Source organism: Sciurus vulgaris (genome assembly GCF_902686455.1).
Source record: "Sciurus vulgaris genome assembly, chromosome: 18".
Lineage (NCBI taxonomy): Eukaryota > Metazoa > Chordata > Mammalia > Rodentia > Sciuridae > Sciurus > Sciurus vulgaris.
Genome location: NC_136479.1, coordinates 3,582,777 through 3,605,047, shown reverse-complemented (window position 1 = coordinate 3,605,047; position 22,271 = coordinate 3,582,777). Strand labels below are relative to the sequence as shown.

At 48.8% G+C, this 22,271-nt stretch overlaps 1 protein-coding gene and 1 long non-coding RNA gene across 5 annotated transcripts in view; one reads left to right on the top strand and one right to left on the bottom strand.

Moving 5' to 3' along the window:
- LOC306649910 overlaps window positions 1–22,271 on the bottom strand; it is a 144,390-nt gene that overhangs the window by 84,433 nt on the left and 37,686 nt on the right. The gene's annotated exons all lie outside the window — the stretch shown is intronic.
- CORO7 (coronin 7) overlaps window positions 7,837–22,271 on the top strand; it is a 53,565-nt gene continuing 39,130 nt past the window's right edge. Inside the window, exons 1-6 of one of the 4 annotated variants that reach the window (XM_079121348.1) lie at window positions 7,837–8,360; window positions 10,749–10,845; window positions 12,168–12,242; window positions 16,258–16,328; window positions 16,761–16,944; window positions 20,117–20,193. In XM_079121348.1, coding sequence (XP_078977474.1) covers window positions 8,301–8,360; window positions 10,749–10,845; window positions 12,168–12,242; window positions 16,258–16,328; window positions 16,761–16,944; window positions 20,117–20,193 — 564 coding nt within the window. In that variant the 5' untranslated portion in view covers window positions 7,837–8,300. Of the gene's footprint in view, window positions 8,361–10,748; window positions 10,846–12,167; window positions 12,243–16,257; window positions 16,329–16,760; window positions 16,945–20,116; window positions 20,194–22,271 lie in introns of those variants that run through there. The other 3 variants (XM_079121346.1, XM_079121347.1, XM_079121349.1) reach the window with 3 other exon arrangements.

The following is a 22,271-nucleotide window of genomic DNA, read 5'->3' as shown; positions in this document are numbered from 1 at the left end:
GGAGGCTAGAAAGGCAGACCTGCCTGGTAGGTTGCAAAGGAGTTTCAACTTGCATTCTTCAAAGACCACCACCTCACCAAGCAATAGGAAGGGAACCTAAGGGTTCATCGATGGGTTTAGGAAGATCACTGCTCCTTCTCCTGCTCTCTACCCGCCAGTATTTTACAGGATATTTTCGTGTATGTCAATCTTTTTTTCTTTCTTTTTTCTTGTCCCAGGGATTGAACCCAGGGGATCGCTACCACTGAGCCAAATCCCCAGCCCAATTTTTATTTTAAGACAGGGTTCACTAAGTTGCATAGGGTCTCACTAAGTTGCTGAGGCTGGCTTTGAACTTGTGATCCTCCTGCCTCAGTTTCCAGAGTCACTAGAATTACAGGTGTGCGTCATCACACCTGGCTTGGCTTGATTCTTAAGGAGGATCTGAGAAGAGTCTTACAGGACTCTAAATACTCTGGACAGCCAAATAGTCCCCCCTCCCACTGTGTGTGTGCGCGTGGGGGGCGGGTGCAGTTGGGGAAAGAAGCAGAGATAGATACTGGGGCTTGAAACCAGGGCCTCATACATGCTAGGCAAGCACTCTCCCACTGAGCTACATCCTCAGTCCTGGACAACCAAATGGAAGGCATTCTGACTTTTTCTCTGCCTCTAGAGGAGTCTGGCCTATGGTTCTTGACTGTTGTTGGGGAACAGAACAGACACTTTTTATTTTTATTGTTTATTTATTTTATTAATTAGACACTGAGAATTGAACTTGGGGGCACTTTACCACTGGACTACATCACCAGCCCTTTTTATTTTTGATTTTGAGACAGGGTCTAACTAAGTTGCTCAGCATCACTAAAGATGCTGAGGCTGACCTGGAACTTGCTTGGTTTCCAGAATTACTGGGATTACAGGTGTGAGCCACCACCCCTGATGGAACATATACTTTTCTTAAATACCTTTATTTTATTTATTTATTTTTATTTGGTGCTGAGGATCAAACCCAGTGCCTCACACATGCTAGGCAAGCACTTCACCACTGAGCCACAACACCAGCCCAGAGCAGATACTTTTTAAATGGTCCCACAAGCAAGTTAATGAACCCGGTTAAGGAGCAGATTTTGAGAGAATGACAAGTTATTATTTGGGCTTATAGCATTTGAGATATTCGAGGCTCCAATTTCAGGCAGTATGTACTCCAATTATGGAGAAATCTGAAAGCTGTAACTGTGCTAAGAATAGCTTCTTTACAGTTCTCAAAGCATTTACTATGTTTTTTGTACTGGGGATTGAACCCAGGGGTGCTTAACCCCTGAGTCACATCCCCAGCAACCCCCCCCCCTTTTTTTATAGTTGTACATAAACACAATACCTTCATTTTATTTATGTGGTGGTGAGGGTTGAACCCATGGCCTTGCACATGCCAGGCAAGCACTGTACCATTAAGCCAGCCCCCCCCCATCCCTTTCTATATTTTATTTAGAGACAGAGTCTCGCTAAGTTGCTGAGGCTGGCTTTGAACTTGTGTTCCTCCTGCCTCAGCCTCCTGATCCACTGGATTACAGGTGTATGCTACCATACCCAGTTCTTCTTATGTTTTATATTTCAGTATGATCACAACTCTGTGAGGCAGGTAGGAAAAGACTATATTTTCCCTAGTGGACACCCCACCCAAATACAATAAACTCTGAAAGATGAAAAGATTTGTTCAAGGTCACATGGCCAGTGACTGAGGGAATCAACACCTAAGGCCAGGTCTAACAGTGAAACAATGACTCTTTCCTGTAAACCATGTGGCCTGTCATGTCATTGTGATCAGTAACTCTTAGTTGCATAGCCCTTGATAATTTACAAAATATTTTCTTGTGTTTCACTTTATTTGATTCTCACAAGAGGGAGGCAGGACAAGTTTATTGCCACCCTCATGTAGGAACTGTTGCCCTACCTTCTAAAGGACACAAATTATCTATCCCAGACCTGTTGCCAAAGACTGGGATGAGCACACAAGCACTTAACCACTGAGCAACATCCCCAGACTTTTTAAAAATTTTTTTGTTTTGGGACAGGGCCCCACTAAGCTGCCGAGGCTGGTCTCAAACCTTGTGATCCTACTGCCTCAGCCTCCTGAGTTGATGGGATTACAGGTGTATGCCATCATGTCCGGCTTACCCAAATTTAAAAATATATGTAGTTGTAAGATTTTTAATTTCTGAGATAACTACATGTATCTTTCTGCATCAGATCCTGAAGTGAATAAGGTGTGGTTTAAGTATGAAAATGTTTTCAATGTGCATTTTGTTGTGGGGCACAACTTAAGAACAGACCAATCACCACCGAGATGTCCTGATTTGAGAGTCTTTATTAGCCGGCCAGCTGACTTTCTCACACAATGCCTCAAAAAAAGCTATTGGGAGAACAGCCCTGACCATATTGTAGGGGTTTTTATATCATGTCAGTACATCAATCATAAATGTCTGTTGCTATGATTTAAAATTACAAACAATTTTAACATCATGAGATCTAAAATCACTAGCAGAAGGGGGAAGTGGGTCAAAATGACCTTACTTAGGTACAAACTAAAGAATGGTTACTAATATCTAGACAATCGCTGTTGACATCACTGTTGATATGGTACATTGTTTAGGAAAATAGGAATCAAAAAGAGAACAGTTTTTCATTATACAAGAATTGCCATTTTGTGTTGCCAAACAAGTCATACTAAACAACTGTTGATGGGTACAGGGGTGGGGTGTTCCCATGAGAGAAGCATTTCCTACATGACATGGAGTCTCAGGGTAAAATGGAGTCTGTTTAGTCATTGCCCATATAGCCTGGCCTATAACATTTCCATGGAGTCAAATATGTCAAACCGTCACACATTTAAGTAAACAATAAGTTCAGAGGCAGATAATTAGACCTAAGGAATTTGTGATTGGCACTGAGGCTGACTTCATCCATTCCTCTCTTGCAAAAACTCTGATTTATGGAAACCACTAGTTTTTCCTTTCCATTTTTTTAAACCACTGATTTTAAGGGGACACTGTTTTGGAAATACCTTTGACATCACAGCTTAAAATTAGGATATAAAGCCTGGGGACATAGCTCAGCATTAGAGAATGTGCCTAGCACGTGCAAGGCCTTGGATTCAATCCCTGCAACTGCAAAATAATAAAAATTAGGATGTGTCCTAAGACTTCAGCTTCTGTGTAGGTTGTTTGCTCTTGTCTTCCTTGCTAGTCCCTCTTCTGTTAATGTTCCTTCATTGGATGAAGTATATTAGAGTTTTCCAGACGGAAGACTTCCCCACAATGGACTTCCAAATTCTGGTTCATTATTAATTATTCTCTTTTAAACCTTTTTTTAACCATTCAGATTTTATTGGATATTAATACTCAGGATATGAAAGGATGAAGCCATGACCATGACTTCGGGTCTTCATGGGGCGGGGGAAGTCCCAGTCAGGAGCACACAGTATGCTCTCCACACCGGCCCTCTTCAATGGTACTTGCACTGCCACTCATGCTTGAGTTCCTTGTAAGAAAGGCAGTGGCTGAAAGGGACGCATGCTGCCAGCGCCATGTTGACCCTTGCAATGCCCCCCTTCTTCACGCTGATGTACTTGTTTTAGTATCGGCAGGAACCTCTCTGAAGTGCTCCCACAATGCCTTTAGGGGTGAAATCCCTTGGAAGCTCCCCTAGTTTGACATGCACAAGTTTCTTCTTTTTCATTACACAACTGACACCATCTTGGAATCCTAGTGTCCACTGAGCCAGGCCATGGCGAGGGCTCTCTTTTAAACTTTTTTGCTTAGTTGCTGAAGTTGGACTTCCAAGTCAGTGGGATTACAGGCATGTGCCACCATGCCCAGGGAGAACACCTGCTTTATTTTTTTCCCAACATCCCCACTCCCCAAGAACACCTGCTTTAAAGGGAACAGGTAGTATTCAGCTCTGGCCCTGTAGCTATGTGAGGATATGGATGCAATATTACCAAATCTTTCCATTTTTCAAAAATCTGAAATCCAACGGGAATGGTGAATTCCTATATGTCAATTAGCAGATTTGGGAAGCTAAGGTAGAAGAATTGCAAGTTCAAGGCCAACCTTGACAACTTAGTGAGACCCTGTCTCAAAAAAAAAATACTAAAAAATTAAAAGGACTATGGTCTGGCAAGGTGGCACATGCCTGTGATCCCAGTGGCTTGGGAGGCTGAGGCAGGAGGATTGTGAATTCAAAGACTCAGCAACCTAGCAAGGCCCCAAGCAACTCAAAATATAAAAAAGGGCTGGGGATGTGGCTCAGTGATTAAGTGCCCCTGAGTTCAATGCTTGGTACCAAAAAAAAAAAAAAAAAAAGGACTATGGATGTAGCTCAGTGGTAGAACATCCCTAGGTTCAATCCCCAGTACTGCAAAAGAAAAAAGAAAGAAACTGAAATATGAAATTTTATGTAATTTCCAAATTTTTAAAAATGCTATATAAATCAGCTGAAGCACTTGTGTCACGTTGGTTCTAGCTGTCAGATTCTTGGTGAGGGTCTTCCTTGATGTTTGCACAAAAAAAATCAAGTGAGCTCTTGTCCTTTCTCATCTCATAAGAATCCGAATGTGGGCTGAGGACATACCTCAGCAGTACAGAGCCTGCTCCCATGGGGCTTCCCCTCATGGCACCGTCTGGTGGGATCCTCTACACCTAATTACATCCTAATACCATCTCACTGGGGTTGGAGGGGACATATGGCACATAAATTCTGAGTTGACACAAACATGTAGTCTGTAGCATTTCCTGTGGACCAGATTTATGCCATGCAATGTTCATTTGTTACCTCTGGTGTTAACGGTTTTCTCTAAGTCATCTCCCCTACTCCAATATCATCTGCCTTCTCAAGAAACTTGATGTATTGATCAATCCTTCCCTTTTCTATACTTCCACCCCTCTGGTTCCTTCTCATCCACATTGATTTTGTTTATTTATTTATTTATTTATGGTGTTGGGGATCAAACCCAGGTTCTCATGCATTCCAGTCAAGCACTCTACCACGGATCTACACCCCCAGCCCTGTGAATGGCTTTCTGGCTTTCTGTATATTCTTTCCTAGGCCCATCTGACCCAATGGTAGATTTATAAATACATAAAAATAAACACTTCAGGGATAACAATGATAACAATGAGGCTTATGTGAACCTTTGCATAGGTGTACAGTTAATTTGCATCTGAAGCATATTGAGTATTATATGAATGTCAGCTTAGGAGAAAGTTAGATCAAATAGTACTGATGCAAAAAAAATTTAAAAAGCATCTACACATAAAAAATACTACTGATGCAAACAGTAACTAAGGGATGGTACTAACCTATTAGGAATTGTGACTTAAGAAGTGCAATATTTTGGGTTGTAAGTGTAGGTAAGTGGTAGAGTACTTCCCTAGCATACTCAGGGTTTAGGGTTCTATTCCCAGCACCAACCAACCAATAAACAAACCCCAAAACCCATATCCATTATGTGCTCATCAAAAACACAACTACCATATTTCTGAGTGTGGTGGTATAGCCTGTGATCCCTACTATAGGAAGGTTGAGACAGGAGGATCACAAGTTCAAGGCCAGCCTGGGCAATCAGTGGAACCCTGTCTCAAAATTAAAAGACAAATGACGACAACAAACTGTCCCCTCAAAAAAAAAAAAAAAAAAAAAAAAAAAAAAAAAAAGAGAGAGAGAGAGAGAGAGAAGAGAGAGAGAGAGAGAAAGAAAAAAACCCACAAAACAACTTATCATATGATCCAGCAATCTCATTCCTGGGTATATATCCAAAGAATTGCAAGCATGGCCTGAAGATATTTATACAGCCATGAGGTACCTCGAGTTGTAAAATTCATAGAGACTGGGGCTGGTGGGAAAGAGGAATGGGGAGTTATTGTGTAATGGGTAAAGAGTTCCTCTCTCTCTCTCTCTCTCTCTCTCTCCCCCCTGGTACTGGGGATTGAACCCAGAGGTGGTTAACCACTGAGTCACATACACAGCCCTTTGTAAAATATTTGAGACAGTATTGCTAAGTTGCTGAGGCTGTCCTTGAATTTGTGATCCTCCTGCCTCGGCCTCCCAAGTTGCTGGGTTACAGGTGTGCGCCACCACATCTAGTCTGTTAATGTACTTAATGCCATCATATTGTACGTTTAAAAATGATTACAGGCAGGTCCGGTGGCTCACGCCTGTAATTCCAGTGACTTGGAAGGCTGAGGCAGGAGAATTAAGAGTTTAAAGCCAGCCTCAGCAAAAGTGAGGCACTAAGCAGCTCAGTGAGACCCTGTCTGTAAATAGGATATGAAAGAGGGCTGGGGATGTCGCTCAGTGGTTGAGTGCCCCTGAGTTAAATCTCTGATAACTACCCAACCCCGCAAAAAAGGTTAAGGACTGGGGATATAGTCAGTGGTGGAACACTTGCCTAGCATAAGCATACCTCCTCCCCCAGTTAAGATGGCAAGTTGTATATTTTATCCCCTAGTACCAAGGATTGAACTCAGGGGCACTTAACCACTGAGGCAAGTCCCTAGCCCTTTTTTATATTTTAGAGATAGGGTCTCACTGAGTTTCCTGGGGCCTTGATAAATTGCTGAGGCTGGCTTTGTACTCATCCTGCCTCAGCCTCCTGAGTCGCTGGGATTATAGAGGTAAATTGTATACTTTAAAAACAATTTCTTTTTAGTTGTAGATGGACACAATGCTTTCAGTTTATTTATTTATTTTTATGTGGTGCTGAGGATCAAACTGGGTGCCTCACACATGCTAGGCAAACCCATTACCACTAAGCCACAACCCCAGCCCCAAATTGTACACTTTTTCACCATGCTATTTTAAAAGCAATATCTGCAGTAATGAAACACCACAACCAACTCATGACTGAGCTGGTGGTGTCTTTTCCAAAGCTGCTGGAAATCCAGATCTGGTAAGTGTGGGCATATGGCACACTTGTGGATGCCAGATGCTTAAAGTTCTGTATCCTACACCTTGGTCAACTCTACTGACATTCCATTTTCTACTTATCAAAGATGCATTTAAATCACTTAGTAGGATACAGGTAAGCAGTCTATCAGTTTTCACAATTTACCTCTGACTGGAGAAAGAACCCCCATTTCCAATTCCCTCAGGGCCTGTCAGAATCACTTGGTCTGTGCAGCCTATCACCTGCGGCAGAAAGGGAATTTTCAAAGCAGCTGACCATTTCAGACCAATCAGTCATATTCCTCAGATCAAAGTCCATTTTACAGGCAAGCTTGGGCAGGTGTTCTGCCAGTTCTAAAGCACAAAGCATGCAGATTTCATGAAGTCAGTGTTCAAATTGATGAGAGATGGCTTGGAATGAGTAGTCACTGGCGGAACAAAACTACACTCTATCCTCCCGAGTTGCTGGGGAACTAAGCCAGGCAGTGCCTTTGGGCACATACCTTTTTAACGGATTCTTATCTTTTGCTCTCTTTCCTGTTTACCTATAAATGACTTAAGTAATTTCTTGCGGGGGAGCATGCCCCACCACACCCACGGGCTGGAGAGGACCAGCCAAAACACCCTCCAAGGAGTTATGCTGAATCCCCTCACCCTCCCACCGAGCCACCTGGCCCGAGCTGGATGAAGATGCAAACGCTTTAGAGTAGGCCCTGAGGACAGGGATATGTGTCAAGCTTGGGCTCCTGTTCCCCCACTGTCACATCGGTGTGACCCAGGACCAGCGGCTTATCCTTTTTTTTTTGATGTTGTTGTTTTCCCTCGCTGCGGCTCAAACCTAGGGTTCAGAGCACCGCAGACAAGCACTCTACCACTGAACAATATCCTCAGCCCTTATCGTCCCCTTGAGAACGGTTTCCTGTCTGGGAATGGAGCTAATTTCTGCCCTCCCTACTTGAGGAGGTAGGTAGTGCAGGGGGGCGCGCCTACCCCGCTGAAAAGCCTCCTAGGACAAATCCTGCAGGCGGAATCTCGACTGTTGAGCTCGGTCCCCACGCGCGCGGTGGGCAGACAGCCGCAAGCACGTGACCGCCCACTCGCGCCGGCGCTCATTTGGCATCTGGGCGTGGCCTCGCGGGAGGCCTCGCGGCAATTGGCTGAGAGGCGGGGCCGACGGCGAGCGCGCTCAAGGGAGAGGGGTTGGGGGCGTGGTCATGCGGCCCGCAGACGACTGCGATTGGCCGGGGGCGTTTTGGGGCGTGGCCGTGGACCCAGGGCTGCGGGTGGGGCAGAAGGCAGCGTGAGTCGCGGCTGCTCAGCGTGCACCTGAGAGCCGACGCCCGGGTCATCCAACCTGTGTCCGCACGGTACCTGCCGCCATGAACCGCTTCAAGGTGTCCAAGTTCCGGCACATGGAGCCCCGTCCGCCCCGCCGAGAGGTGAGCCTGCGCCTCTGGCCCCGAGCCCAGACACTGGCCCCCTCGGGCCGCCCTCCCCCTGCGTCGGCCCCGCAGTGGACTCCCGGGGTCTCCAAGTTTCCCAACCCTACTTCCCCCGGACTCTCCCTTCAGGCTCAGGCGTCCGGGCCGCCCCGTCGCTGCGGGGAGGGCAGAGTGCGGCTCCCCGGTGACGCGTCCCGCTGCTCGGTGATCCCAGCGGCCTGCCTGGCCCGCTCGCCTGTCTTCGGGACCTCTGAGGCGGAGTAGCCCTCCCGGCTGGGGCCAGGCTTGAGGCTTGCGAGGCTGCCTCCCTTCCCTGCTTCCGGTCGGCCTTGTTGGGGAGCCGGGATCGGGGAGCTTCTGGCGCCTGCCGGCTCCTCCCCGCCGCCGCAGACCGCTGTGCCCGAAGCTGGTCTCCCTGGCCTGGGCGAGTCCGAGTGCGGCAGCTGCAGAGGGGAGCCGCTGGCCAGGCGCGCGGGCCCTCCCTCGGGTTTCCGCTAGCGCTTCCTCCTCTCTGTGCTGCAAGCTCTTTACTCGTGCGTGGTGTTGCTGCCAGCGCCTGGGTGGGGCCTGGGGAAGCCAGAGCAGGTGGAGCTCAGAGGAAGAGCTGAACCGGGTGCTGGTGCTGTCGGCCGGGGCATACCTACGATCTCCGGAAGGGCAACAGGTCTCATGAGGGATGTGCTTCAGAGATGATGCCAGCCCTCGTCTGCCACTCCTTGTGTTATTTGGAAGACCTGGGAGTGTCCTCGAATAATTGGACTTAAGAACTGACCTTAAGTGGCCCAATCAGCAGCCCCAAGCAAGTCAGGGCTGCTGAGATGCGACCGCATTTCCCTTTCCCGGTGGCACTTAATGAGGGAGATAGCCAGCAAGCAGAGAGACAAACAAGAGCATTGCAATTTTTTTTTTTTTTCTGGGGAGGGGGGAACCGGGTTTGAACTCAGGGGCACTCGACCACTGAGCCACATCCCCAGCCCTATTTTGTATTTTATTTAGGGATAGGTTCTCACTGACTTGCTTAGTGCCTCGCTTTTGCTGAGGCTGGCTTTGAACTCTTGATTCTCTTGCCTCAGCCTCCCGAGCCACTGGAATTACAGGTGTGGACCACTGCACCAGACTACATTGCACGTGTTAATAAGTGCATTGAAGGACACAAACACGAGGAGGAGGGGCCGCGGGGAGGGGCAAGATGAAGGGTGGCAATGTGGGGGTTAATTTCAGTAGGGTGATGGGGAAGGCTGCTTGAATTTCAACGGAAGCTCAAAGGGTGAGAAGTGGGAAAGTCTGGTGGAGGGATGAAAAGAGGGCACATGGAGTTGAGAGCAGTGACCAGGGAAGCATAGTGACAAGTGCAGAGAAGTTCTGCTGAGCCTGAGGGCCTTGGGGAAGAAGTTGGGTTTTGTTCTGAGTGCAGTGGGGAACCTTCTGAAGACTGAAGGGAGGTGTTTAGGTTTTAAATTTGCATTAAGACCGTTGCTGGCAGTGCAGTAAGTACTCCTTGGGAGTCTGGAGAGTACTTGGACGGCCCTCCTGCTTACTCCTGGGTGGGCCTCAGTTCAGCAAGGTAAACAGACAGGAATGGAACCATGGATTGCAGTCAAAACTTAAAAGAGTTTATGTTAGGGAGATGAGAGAACAGGCATTCTGCTTTTCTTTTCAAAGAGACTCTCACTGTGTTTGTACAGTAAACATAAAACGCAAGGGGAAAATAAAGTCTGTACTGGTATGTTACTGGTGGCAAGTGAACTTTGAAGTAGGAGATTTAGGTGTGATGCTGCAGGCAGGTGGACTGGGAAGTGCAGGTGCTCTGTCATTGGGGCAGGAAGGAGCAAAGAGATTTGCTTTGAAACCAGCAGAGGAAATATGAGGTCCTTGTTGATCTCCGTTTCAAAAAAAGTACCCCGTACCCATGGGGGTAAGGTGTTCACTCATCTAGGAGACTTAGTGGAAAGGGCATGTTTTGATAAAGCCAAGCTTTGATTTTCCCTTCTGAGAGTGTGTTATTTTCTCCTGGTGTTTGGAGGGGCCTCTGGACCCTGGCAGAACCCTCAGCAGTACCATTGGGGAAGCTGAGCCATCTTCTCACTCCTCCTCCTTCTGCCTCCCTCCTTCCCTTTTTACAGAAACAGGCTTCCTTCTGACAGCTTCTTCATCCTTATTAGGGAACTGACTTACTAAGCAAAATCACCCCCTTGGTGACTTAGGTTATTTCAAGAACGTTTTGCATTTCCTAAAGGACTGTGTGAATGGGAATGAGGTTTGTTTTAAATAATGCATCCCTATTGCTGTGGCTTTAGAGTTCCCTGAGCTGTGGCCTCTGCCTGCTGTTTTAGTCTTGAATAGAAATCTGGCCCTCACCACACATTTCTTAATCCTTATTTTCAGGCCTGGATCAATGACATTCGTGCAGGTACTGCCCCTTCATGTGGGAACCAGATAAAATCGAGCTGTACCTTGACTGCCTTCAACGCTGACTGTCCAGGTATGGGATGGACTTGGTTAAGGGGAGGACATGGGATTCTCTTGGCAGGCCAGAGGTTTGAAAGAGCTCATGTGCGTACCACACAGGGCCTTAGACACCTGCCTACTTGTTAGTATGCAGGAATCTGATTGATTTTGGTTAGGATGTTCTTCTTGTTGTTTTCAGGGACTAGGAATTAATCCAGGGGCACTTTACCACTGAACTGTATCCCCAGTGTGTTTTATTTTGGTGCCAGGTTTTGAACTCAGTACCTTGTTGTGGCTAAGCAAGCACTCTTGACTGCTGAGCTACCTCCCCAACCCCTCCTTTTTATGTTTTATTTTGAGACATGGTCTCACTAAGTTGCTGAGACTAGCTTTGAACTTGTGATCCTCCTGCCTTAGCCTCCCAAGCCACTGGGATTACGGGTGTGCACCACCACACCCAGCATCCCCAGTCTTTTTTAGTACTTATTTTTAAAAATTTTGATACAGGGCCTTGTTAAGTTGCTGAGACTGGCCTTGAACTTGAGATCCTTCCAAGTCCCTGGGATTACAGGTATACAGCACTGAGCTTGACAATCCAGTGTGCTTGCATATAAACCACAGTGGTTGTGGTCAACAAGAGTATGCCCAGGAGGGTAGAGAGGGGACTGATGCTTCTGTTTCCAAGCCCTCTCCACAGGCTACCCTTTCTTTGTCTGTTAGCCTAAGGGCCTTGGGTAGCTGGGTTAATAAGAGTACCATGATTTAAAAAGCCCTTGTGTTAGTTTGGACTCCTTTGTCTGCTCATGATAACTTTTTTTTCTTGTCTGAGAAGTTGTGGGCTTCAGGCAGACCTGTATCCAAAGGTTTATATATGCTTTTAGCCCCAATCTCTCTCTTGGTCCCTCAACACTTCTATCTTGGGGTTTTGATTTCTTTCTCAGGTGAAGGTGAGAGAGATGGCAGCCAGTAGCCTCACACTGACCTTTTTTTTTTTTTTTTTCTTTTTCCTTTTTGTGGTACTAGGGATTAAACTACTCAGGGTCTCTTGAATGCTAGGCAAGTGCTCTACCTCTGAGCCACATCCCCAGACTCAAGTGGACCTTTTATATGGTCCACAATGTGAGAAAAAGAAAACCTCTTTTTTCAGTGCTTTCTGTATATCTAATGCACAGATGGTTCTTGTGTAGGGAATAACCTACCCTGGGCCACTACATTCAGAGGGATGTGATCTTACAGAGGCTGTGGAGAGGTCCTAGGCTGAGTTTTTGGTTCTTATCTCCTATGGGACCCCTGAGGAGGGAGGTAGATAGTCCCCATTAGGTCCAGAGTCAAAGGGCCCCTGTGTTTACTTAACAGGTGTGTTGGGCATTGTGGCCCTGGAAGGCCAAGGAGAAGACAAGAGACACGTGGCCTACCTGGGCTGTCATTCAGGTGAGTGGGTGCTTGACCCAGGAAGCCTAGAATTGGCCCTTCCCCGGGTCAGGGATTGTGATACATGTGGTCCCATGGCCCCACAGCCTGTGGCTCATAGTCCTCACTGTGTTCTGCAAAGTGGCTGGGCTCAGAAGGCTAGTTTAGAATTCTGGGGAAGCTGGACGTTCCAGGTTATTTAACTGGAAGCGGGGAGACATGCAGTGCAGAGTCCAGGGTTAGGTTGGTTCTCTGTCACTTAGACAGAGACATGCTATGGAGGATTCACTCCTGCGTCTCTTAGCCCTGTATCTTCTCCTGGATCCCAGTGGGATACCTCTCACTGACCAGGCATCCTCTGCAACCAAGCCATTCAGGGCCCTCCAAGAAGGTGGCCATGCTGGGCTGCTGGACCATAGATAGGCCCTTACACAGAACTGTTGTCTACTGTAGTTGCTTCTGGGGCACCTGGCAACCTGCCACTTTGAGGAAACAGTTTGCTCTCCCTAGACTGAGGCAACACTGACCAGATTGGCTTTGTCTCCTCTGTCCAGCTGCAGTGGCTGTGGGCCCAGGCACTCTGGCTGTGTTCCTGGCAGCCTATTGGGAGGCCTTGGGATGATGGAAGGGGGAAGATCCTTGATCCTTTAACTGGTAGGCTGCTCACTGCAGGACTCCTATTGGTGACGATGAGGGCGGTTAATAGCAATAGTCAGTATTTATCTGGAGTGCTATGTGCTAAGTTGTTTTCTGGTTGTTTTTTTTTTTTTTGTACCAAAGATTGAACCCAGGGACACTTAGCCACTGAGCCACATCCCCAACGCCCCCCTTTGTTTTTTAATAGATGGGCAGCATGTCTTTATTTTATTTGTTTATTTTTATGAAATGCTAAGGATTGAACTCAGTGCCTCACACACACACACACACACACACACACACACACACACACACACACACACACACACACAGTTAGGCAAATGCTCTGCCACTGAGCTAAAGCCCCAGCCCCAGCCCTTTTTATATTTTACTTAGAGTCTCACTAAGTTGCTTAGGACCAGGCTGGCTTTGGCCTTGTGATCCTCCTGCCTTCAGCCTCCAAGCTGCTGGGATAACAGGCATATGCCACCGTGCCCAGTTTTATCTGTGTTTTCTGATACAAACTTTAAAAAAGAACTATTGAAGCATCATTTATATACTATATAAACATTGCCTGCTTTAGGTGAATAATTGATGCTTTTTATCAAAGTTATAGAGATGCGTGTACCACCATCCAGTTTCAGAACATTTTCATCATCCCCCAGATGATTCCTTTGGGGTTAATCTGCTTCTACCTTGGGCACCACAGCCTCAGGCCACCATTGATCTACTTTCTGCTTCTGCAGCAGAGCTTTGCACATTGATATCATATCCGGCCAGCTTCTTATTTTCATAAGTAGTTTTTTCGGAACATAGCCCCACCCATTCACTGACTTGTAGTTTGGGCTGCTTTCTTGCACCTGCTGTGAAGTTGAGTGGTTTTGCCTTGTTTTGTGCTGGAGATTGAACCCAGGGCCTTGTGCATGCCAAGTACCTGCTGTATCACTAAGTTACACCTCTTGCCCAGAGTGAAGTAGTTGACCGAGACTGTATGATCCTGAAATGCCAAAGTATGTACTACCCCACCCCCACCCAAGGACACTTTACCACTGAGCTACATCCCCAGCCCTTTTTATTTTTTATCTTGAGACAGGGTCTTACTAAGTTGCCCAAGCTGCAATTACAGGCGCGTGCCACTATATCCAGTGTAAGGTCTTTTTTGCATCTTGCAATAATTGCTAATAATAAATCACTTCTCAGTATTAGGGTGATAAAAGCTAATCTAAAGATACCAGCAAAGGCCGAACACAAGGGCCAAGTTTTTTATTTTTTTTGTTTTTGTCCATGTTGTAGTTTTTTTTTTTTTGGCACTGGGGATTGAACCAGGGGTGCTTAACCACTGGACCATATCCCTAGACCTTTTTTGTATTTTATTTAGAGACGGGGCTCTCTGAGTTGCTAAGTGCCTCACTAAGTTGCCAAGGCTGGTTTTGAACTTGCCATCCTTCTGCCTCAGCCTCCTGAGTTGCTGGGATTACAGGCGTGCCATCATGCCCGGCTCATGTTGTAGCTTTCAATTGAGAGTATTACAGTTGGTGATTTTTTTCTCTACATTTCAGGAATTAACTAGCTCAACTACGATGAGTGATTATATGGATTATGATGCCCAGTTTTTCCCACTTTAGTAGATGGATTGTGTGGATAGTGAGCCCTGCCCAGGTGCTGTCCTTTTTAGGATCACAAATGTTTTCTACCTTGTCCATCTTTTAGCATAGCTTATCCTGTGTGTGTGTGTGTGTGTGTGTGTGTGTGTGTGTGTGTGTGTGTGTGTGTTTGGTGTACATGGGTTTGAACCGAGAGTCTCTCTCATGCTAGATAGTTGCTCTGTGCTGAGCTGCATCCTTGGCCCTTCTTAAATTTTATTTTCAGACAAATCTTGCTAAGTTACTATGGCTCTCCTTTAATTTGTGACCTTCCTGCTTCATCCTCCTGAGTAGCTGAGGTTATAGGTGTGTGCTGCTGAGCCTGGCTCCATGTTTGCCTCATGGTGCTTTTTACCCATGGTGGAGCCACTGCAGTTGGTGGGTGAGGTCATTGAAAGGTGGTGAGCCCCCCATCACTAGCACTCTCTAAACAGATGCTGGACTAGTTGTCTAGGAGTGGGTGGTAGCCTCATTGTGATGGCCTGTCTTCAGAGCCTTTCCTTGCAGGAGCACCCCCAGGAAGCTACTCTTGAGGGTAGCAGAGCTCCAACTCCCTCAGAACCTATCCTAGAAGTAACAGGTGCTATTCACATAGGTGCCAGTGATGGGAGAGACTGGGTTCTGGCAGCTGCTCTGCCTCTGGGGGCTCCCGCCTACAGAGGCCCTTCCATGCTCTCATCTCAGGACCACGCCTGCCCTAGGCCCAGAAGCCAGTGAGGTGGGGCCACTGGGACACGTGTAGTAGTCCTGGGGTGTGGGTAGTGTTGTGGAGGCTGAGCTTATACCTGCTGCAGCTGGGGAATGGTACTGGGACCCTCAGCCATACCTACCCCCTTGTTAGTTATGTGATTCTGGGTGGTGGTGTCCTTATCCCCTAGTTGGGGTGATGTTCCCTACTGCCTATGAGGATTTGTTGGCATCTGTGCAGGTAAGGACTCAGTGCAGATGCATTCAGACTACTTAGGTATGTTACCACGTCTTTTCAAGTGGGAGATGTCAGGCTGCCCATACCACCTACTATCCCTGGCCTAGGACCTGCCTTGCCCAGCAGGGAGTCCCAGGATCAGGGTGGGCAGTGGTTCCTTGGCTCTGGGCCCAGAGCTATTGTGGGCCTGCTGACTGGCAGTCCAGGCAGGCCTATACCAGGGGTGCCTTTCCACAGCCACCCTCTCTTCTGTCTCCTCTGGCTGTGAGGAAAACTGTCCTGCTCAGCCCTGTGGCAGGTAACAGGAGATGCTGGCCCACAGTCCTGTCCACCCTCCACCCTCCCCACCCTCCAGCTCCACCCCACACCACCAGCCTTGTTTCCCCTCTGGACTCTGGCTCACTCTGAGTGTCCCCATGTCCCACTTCCGCAACCTAAGACCAACTCCTGCTTGCTTCATCCAAGAAAGAATTTGTTGGGTGACTTGGGACACTTCACAACTGAAGGTGCAACAGTATGTCTAGGGCTGGGCGGGGCTACTACATCCACACACATGCCTGGTAACCCGAGGAGCTTCTTGCTCATTTTCCTGTTAAGCTCCTAATACCAGGACCTTTCATCTCTCTGGGGCAACAGGGCTGTGGTGGACATGTCATGCAGGAGGGGGCCTAGGGCATTTGCTCCCATGGTATCCAGAAGGACTCTGGCTTTTATCTCTGTCTGGGAAGAAGGTGTTACCTCCACAGGCCTGAGCCTTGGCTCTGGCCTGTGGTTGATCCCGCTGAGTTGGAAACAGGACATTCCAATGAGTTTATCCACTCCTCTCCCACAGACCTGGTCACTGATTTGGACTTCTCTCCTTTTGATGATTTCCTCCTGGTCACGGGCTCTGCTGACAGGATGGTGAGTGGAGCCAGTTGGGAGCTGCTCATGTCCTGCCCACCCTAGCTTTCTGAACCCCCCCAGGGTCTTCACTTGCTCCCCTTCCCTCCAGGCCCGTGGGAGCAGGAGTACCTGCCCACAACTGTAGTGATGACCACCCCTTATACTACATTATTGCCCAAGGGAAGCAGCCTGGGTGATGTGAGACTGGAGGGGATAGCAGAGCCCCTGTCCCCACTCTGACCAGTCTTTGGCCACACCCTGTGAACCCTGAGCTGGGCTCCCTCCCTCCCCAGAACACAGGATATGCAGCCCCCAACCCCAGCAGCTAAGGGTGGGTGAGGTGCCCTTGACCAGCCAAAGAGTGTTTTCCTTGTGGACTGGCCTTGTTCCAGGACAGGACCTCACTGGGGCCAGGGATAGTCCTGGTTTACAAACTCATTGCTTCTACAGGTGAAGCTATGGCGGTTACCAGGTCCTGGCCAGGCCCTCCCCTCAGTGCCTGGGGTGGTACTGGGCCCTGAAGTGCTGCCAGTGGAAATAGTGCAGTTCCACCCCACTGCAGATGGTGTTCTGGCAAGTGCAGCAGGCAGAGCTGTGAAGGTCTGGGATGTGACCAAAAAGCAGTCTCTGACAGGTATGGCCACCCTGGTGCCCTTCCTGGGACAGCCTCCATCTGGACAGCCCTTTCCTTGTCATGTTATTTTATTTTATTTTATTTTATTTTATTTTTCTTTTCTTTTTTATTTTATTCCATTTCATTCCATTCTGTTCCACCCCTCCCATTCTACCCCTCCCCATTCCACCCCTCCCCACCTCGAGACACTTTGCCACTGAGCCACATCCCTACATTTTTTGAGATAGGGTCTTCCTAAGTTGCTTAGGGCCTTGCCAAATTGCTGAGGTTGTCCTGGAACTTGTAATCCTTCTGTCTCAGCCTCTTGAGTTGCTGGGATTACATGCATGCACTACCAGACTTGGCTTGTTGTTTCAATAATGTGACTTTTTAAAATATATATTAGGGCCATGCATGGTGGTACACTCCTAAAATCCCAACAACTGGGGAGGCTGAGGCAGCAGGATGATAAGTTCAAGGCCAATCTCAGCAACTTAGCAAGACCCTTCCTCAAAATAAAATGTTTTAAAAGGGCTAGGCATGTAGCTCAGTGTGGAGTGCCCCTGGGGTTCAATCCCCAATACATAAAAAATAAAAAAAAAATAAAAAAGGAAAAAGTAGCAGGATTGGGGGTTTAGCTCAGTGGCAGAGCAGAGCACTTGCCTAGCACATATGAGGACCTGGGTTCCATCCCTAGCAACACACACACACAGTTCCAAAGTTTGCTGGATGTGGTGGTGCATGCCTATAATCCCAGTAGCTTGGGAGGCTGAGGTAGGAGGATCGAAAGTTCAAAGCCAGCCTCAGCAACTTAGAGAAGTCCTAAGCAACTTAGGGAGACCCTTTCTCAAAAAATAATAAGGGCTGGAGATGTGGCTCAATGATTAAGTTCCCCAGAGTTCAATCTCTTTTACTAAAAAATAACAATAAAAAAGCACCAAAGGGCTGGGGAGATAGCTCAGTCGGTAGAGTGCTTGCCTTGCATGCACAAGGCCCTGGGTTCCATCCCTAGCACCGCAAAAAAAAAAAAAAAAAAAAAAAAAAAAAAAAAAAAAAAAAGCACCAAAGTTTGACATGCACATAGTTCAACTTCTATAAGCCTTATGATAAGCATCCGTCCCTCTCCACATAGGCCTCTGTTTTCATCTCTGTTATTTTATTTTCTATTGCTTTCTTCCCTTTTTCTACATAACTTTCTTATACTGTTATTGCTTGAAAGCAATTTTTTAAAAATATCTTTGTGTATGTCAGGGGTAGGGGGTTGAATCCAGGGCCTCTTGCATGCCAGGCAAGCACTCTACCACTGAGCCACATTCCAGCCCCGAAAACTGTTTTCAGTGTTGAAAACGACCCCTGTCTTCCCACCCAGGAGATGCGGTTTGTTCTCTAAAGCACCCCTCCCATGGGTGCTGCATCACCCTCTTCCATCCCGTGGAGTGGTCACGGCACCGTGTCAGTTCTTCAGTGTTTGAGTCATGGTGACGGTGGTGACCTGCAGCTGAGCTGTGATGTGCCACTGTTGGGAGTGGACTGAGCTCACCACAGAGGACTGTCAGCATAGCCTGTGTCCTCGGAGCCCCTCTGATGCATCAGTTCCTGGAAATTCAGCCAGTGCCCATTTTGTGTCGGGACAGGAGACATGAAATGTAAAGTGCAGATCTTGCTTGAGAGAGCCCCTGGGGTGGCCCAGAAGACCAGTGTGACCCTGGAAGTGGCAGTAAGGGTGATTAGGCCTGCCTCTCGTTAGGCAGTAACCCCGCCATAACTGCCCTTCTCAGGCTCTCTTCATGTGCCTGGCCTTGTGCTGAGGGTCTGCCCACCCGTCTGCACAGCATTTCCATTGGAGTATGGCAGTTCTTGCTCATGAGGTCAAATAACTTGGCTATGGCTGTGACACAAGTAGGTAGTAGAACCGGAATCAGTCCCCAGAGGGAACCTTCACAGTTATCTATTTTTTTTCAGAACAAATTACCCAAAACTAGAGGCTTGAAACAACTAACAAGCATTTGTTACCTCGTGGTATTTGAGGGGCAGGGATGTGGGAGTGGCTTAGCCTGGTGGTGGTTCTGACTTGGTTCTCCTGAGGCTGCACTTGTCTGAAGACTTGACTCCGGCCGGGGAGCTGCTTCCAAGATATCTCACTCACAGGCGCTGGCTGTAGGCAGGAAGGCTCGGTTGCTCCTGGTGGCTACTCGAGTGCCCTGAGTGAACAGAGGAAGCACAGTGCGTTTTCTGACCTGGCTGGGGAGGCCACACGCCATCACGCTCACCAGCTTTCTATGTTGGAAAAGAGTCACTAAGTGCTCCTAATTCTTACAAGTGGAGGGTCTTAGTGTCTACAACTGCCAATGTGAAGAACCACAAACGGGGTGGTAGGAAACATCAGGAGTTATTATTTCACAGTTCTGGGGTTCAGAAGACAGGTCGAGGTGTGGGCAGGATCAGCACCCCCCAAGGCTGTGGGAGGGTCTCTTGCAGGCATCTTCTGTCTCTGTAGCTCCTTAATTTGGGGGTGTCCATCTTCCTTCTGTGTCCTATCTTGCTTTCCCTCCATTCATGTTTGTCTTGTTTAAGTGCCCATTTTCAAGAGGATACCAGTTATATTGCATTACAGAGAAACAATTTTTTCTTTTTTCGGTGCTGGAACTCTAACCCTGGGCCTCACACATGTTCAGCACAAGCTCTACCACTGAGCTACATCCCCAGCCCAAAAGAACCTAGTTTCAAGTAAGGTCACATTCACAGGTACTGGCAGTTAGGACTTTAACATCTCATTGGGGGATACAATTCAAACCCATAACAGGAAGAGTTTCAAAGAACATGTGGATGGGATGGATTTGAAAACCCTTGCTAGGGAAGGAGAGTGGAGATGGCAGGAGCAGAGGTCCAGGGTGGGGTGTTGTGGCGGAGTGAGCAGAAGTGAGCCTGGGTGGGAAACAAGAGCCAGGCCAGGGAACAAGGCTTGGAAGGTCGTGGAGTGCAGCTGGGACCCGACAAGGCAGAGTGACAGGAAGAAACCCTGAGTGCACGTGCCTCTTGTCTGGAGGGAGCTGCTGCCCATCTCTTCCGAGCTGAGAGGGACTCTTTGCTGCTGCTGCCTTCGCCCTCGGGGTTACCCTGCACCAGACCTGCCCCAACCTGCTTCCCTGGTGCCCTTATGAACTGGGGCCTGACCTTGGCTGCTTCTCTGCAGAGCTGGAGGCCCATGGGGACCTGGTACAGAGTGTTGTCTGGAGCCGGGATGGAGCCCTTGTGGGCACGGCATGCAAGGTAAGCAGGCAGTGAACCTCTGGGCCTCTGCACAGGGCCAGCCTTGCCTTGAGGTGTGGCAAGATTTATGGAGCCAAAGAGCACTGAAGTCAGGAGGGACGTTTGTGAGCTCCCACCCCACTTGGGCCCTCTTGGAAGGGGCCTCAGGAGAGCCTCACACTGCCCCCTGCTGGTCCCTGACCTTTGCCATTCAGCTCCATCCTGGCCTTGAACCAGCCTTACCCTACCGCCTGTCTGATTTATCCAAACCTGAGGCTCATGTTCAGCAGTATCCATATGCAGGGTGCTATGGCAGCCCCATGCTGTTGGGTGTGGCCACCTTCCGTGAAGGGTAATACAGTTGAAAGGCAAGTTGTGACATGTGACCTGCCTCCAAAAGGGACATGGTGCTTCGAGTTGGTCAGAGAGGCTGGGGAGGCTGGGCCTTGAGCAGGGGCTCTGGAGCAGAGGTCTGGAGGTGGGGGAGTAATTCCAGGGACAGGGAGGGTAGAGTGAGTTGCTGGGGCAGGTACCTGACTAGACACCTGGAGAGACAGGTATCCAGGCCCCAGGGGCAACTGGAAGGCATCAGATCATTAAAAGCCAGAAGGCAGGTGGTGGCATGAGGTGAGCGGTTTTGTATTTAGAGTGCTTTCCTGGCTGCTGTGTGGACAGAACATGGCAGGTGGGCAGTCCAACATTGGACGTGAGACAGAGAGGACTTCCTCAGCCAGGGATGGTAGAAACCAAGTCTGTGGGGAGGAGCGCTGAGTGCTAAGTGGTAGATGGGTAGGGAGTGGGCATCATGAGACTGGGTCCTGGGTTCCAGGAAGAGCCCCCTGCACCGAGACTGGCACATGCCGTAAGTCCTCGAAGGCAGAGGGGCACCTTGTGTGGATGTTCTGGGCTGGGTGTCTCCCAGAGGGGTTGTGGGTTGTTGAGCTGGAGTACCTGGAGACATGGGAGCAAAGTGTTACCCTTAGTCTGTGGCCCTGGTGGTGCCCTGAGTGGAGTCTGAGCTGAAGGTGGAAAGGTGAGCATGGTTTGTGCTCAGGAGCTAGGAGTGCCTCCAGCAGGTATGCCAACTCATCGGAGGGAGGATCCTAAACCTGCAAGAGAAGGTGGTAGGTAGAGAGGCAAGGCAGGGTGGTGCCTGGACCTAGGACAGAGGGTCCCCAGCATGGCTGTGCACCAGTCTAGGAAGACCGTGGGATTGGGGAACGTGGGCGACTTTGGTGCTGTGCTGGACCTGAAGACACTAGCAGAGAATGGGTAGGAACGAAGGCTTTAGCACCAGGGCTGGGAGGAAGGAGTGGAGGAGGTGGCAGGGATCGGGGTGATGGGGGTTGATGGGCACCCTGAAGAAGGAGCCAGCAGTAGATGCCTTTAGGCCTTTGGGTCAGCACGCACTCGAGAGACCCTATTCTCTTCTCTCCTCTGCCTTTTTTGGAAGGTGAAATATCCTAGATTGTTTTTTCTGCCTTGTTCATTAAGCAGTAGGTTTCAAACACTGAGCCCTGGGGGTTGAGAAGCAGGTGGGGCTGCTGCCCCAAAGGTGTCCTCTTCACTCCTAACTCCGATTTGCCTGTGGGAGGGCCTCCTGGGGCCAGGGAAAAGGGGCAGGCTGCCGCTAGGGGGCGTGCCAGCCCCTCAGATGGCTGGCCTCTGCCACCTGTGCCTGCCCGTAAGCCCAGCAAGGACAGGACCGCTGCAGGGTGGCTGCATCCCCTGCTGGGCCAGAACCCTCAGGCCTGAACACTCTGGACTCCTATTGGGACCCAGCCTTAAAGTTCCAGAGGGCTCAGCTGTCTCCCTGAGGTTCTGTGCCCTGAGCCCCAGTAACCCACCTGTGAGTTTCACCGGCATTGTCCCATTGTCCTCGTCATCCTTCAGTGGGCCTAGGGCTTGCCTGAGTCACAGAGCTTGTCAGTGGTTTGAAACCAGGCCTCTGTCTGTACTCTGTCCTGCCCTATCTCCTGCTGCTCTCTTCATGTCTTTAGTCTGTAGTCCTTGTCCCTGGCTGCCTTCCTTGACCCTCCCTGGCATCGTTTCTGTCTCAGGCCCTCACTGTCCTCTCTGCCTGTCTCTGGTTACACCTT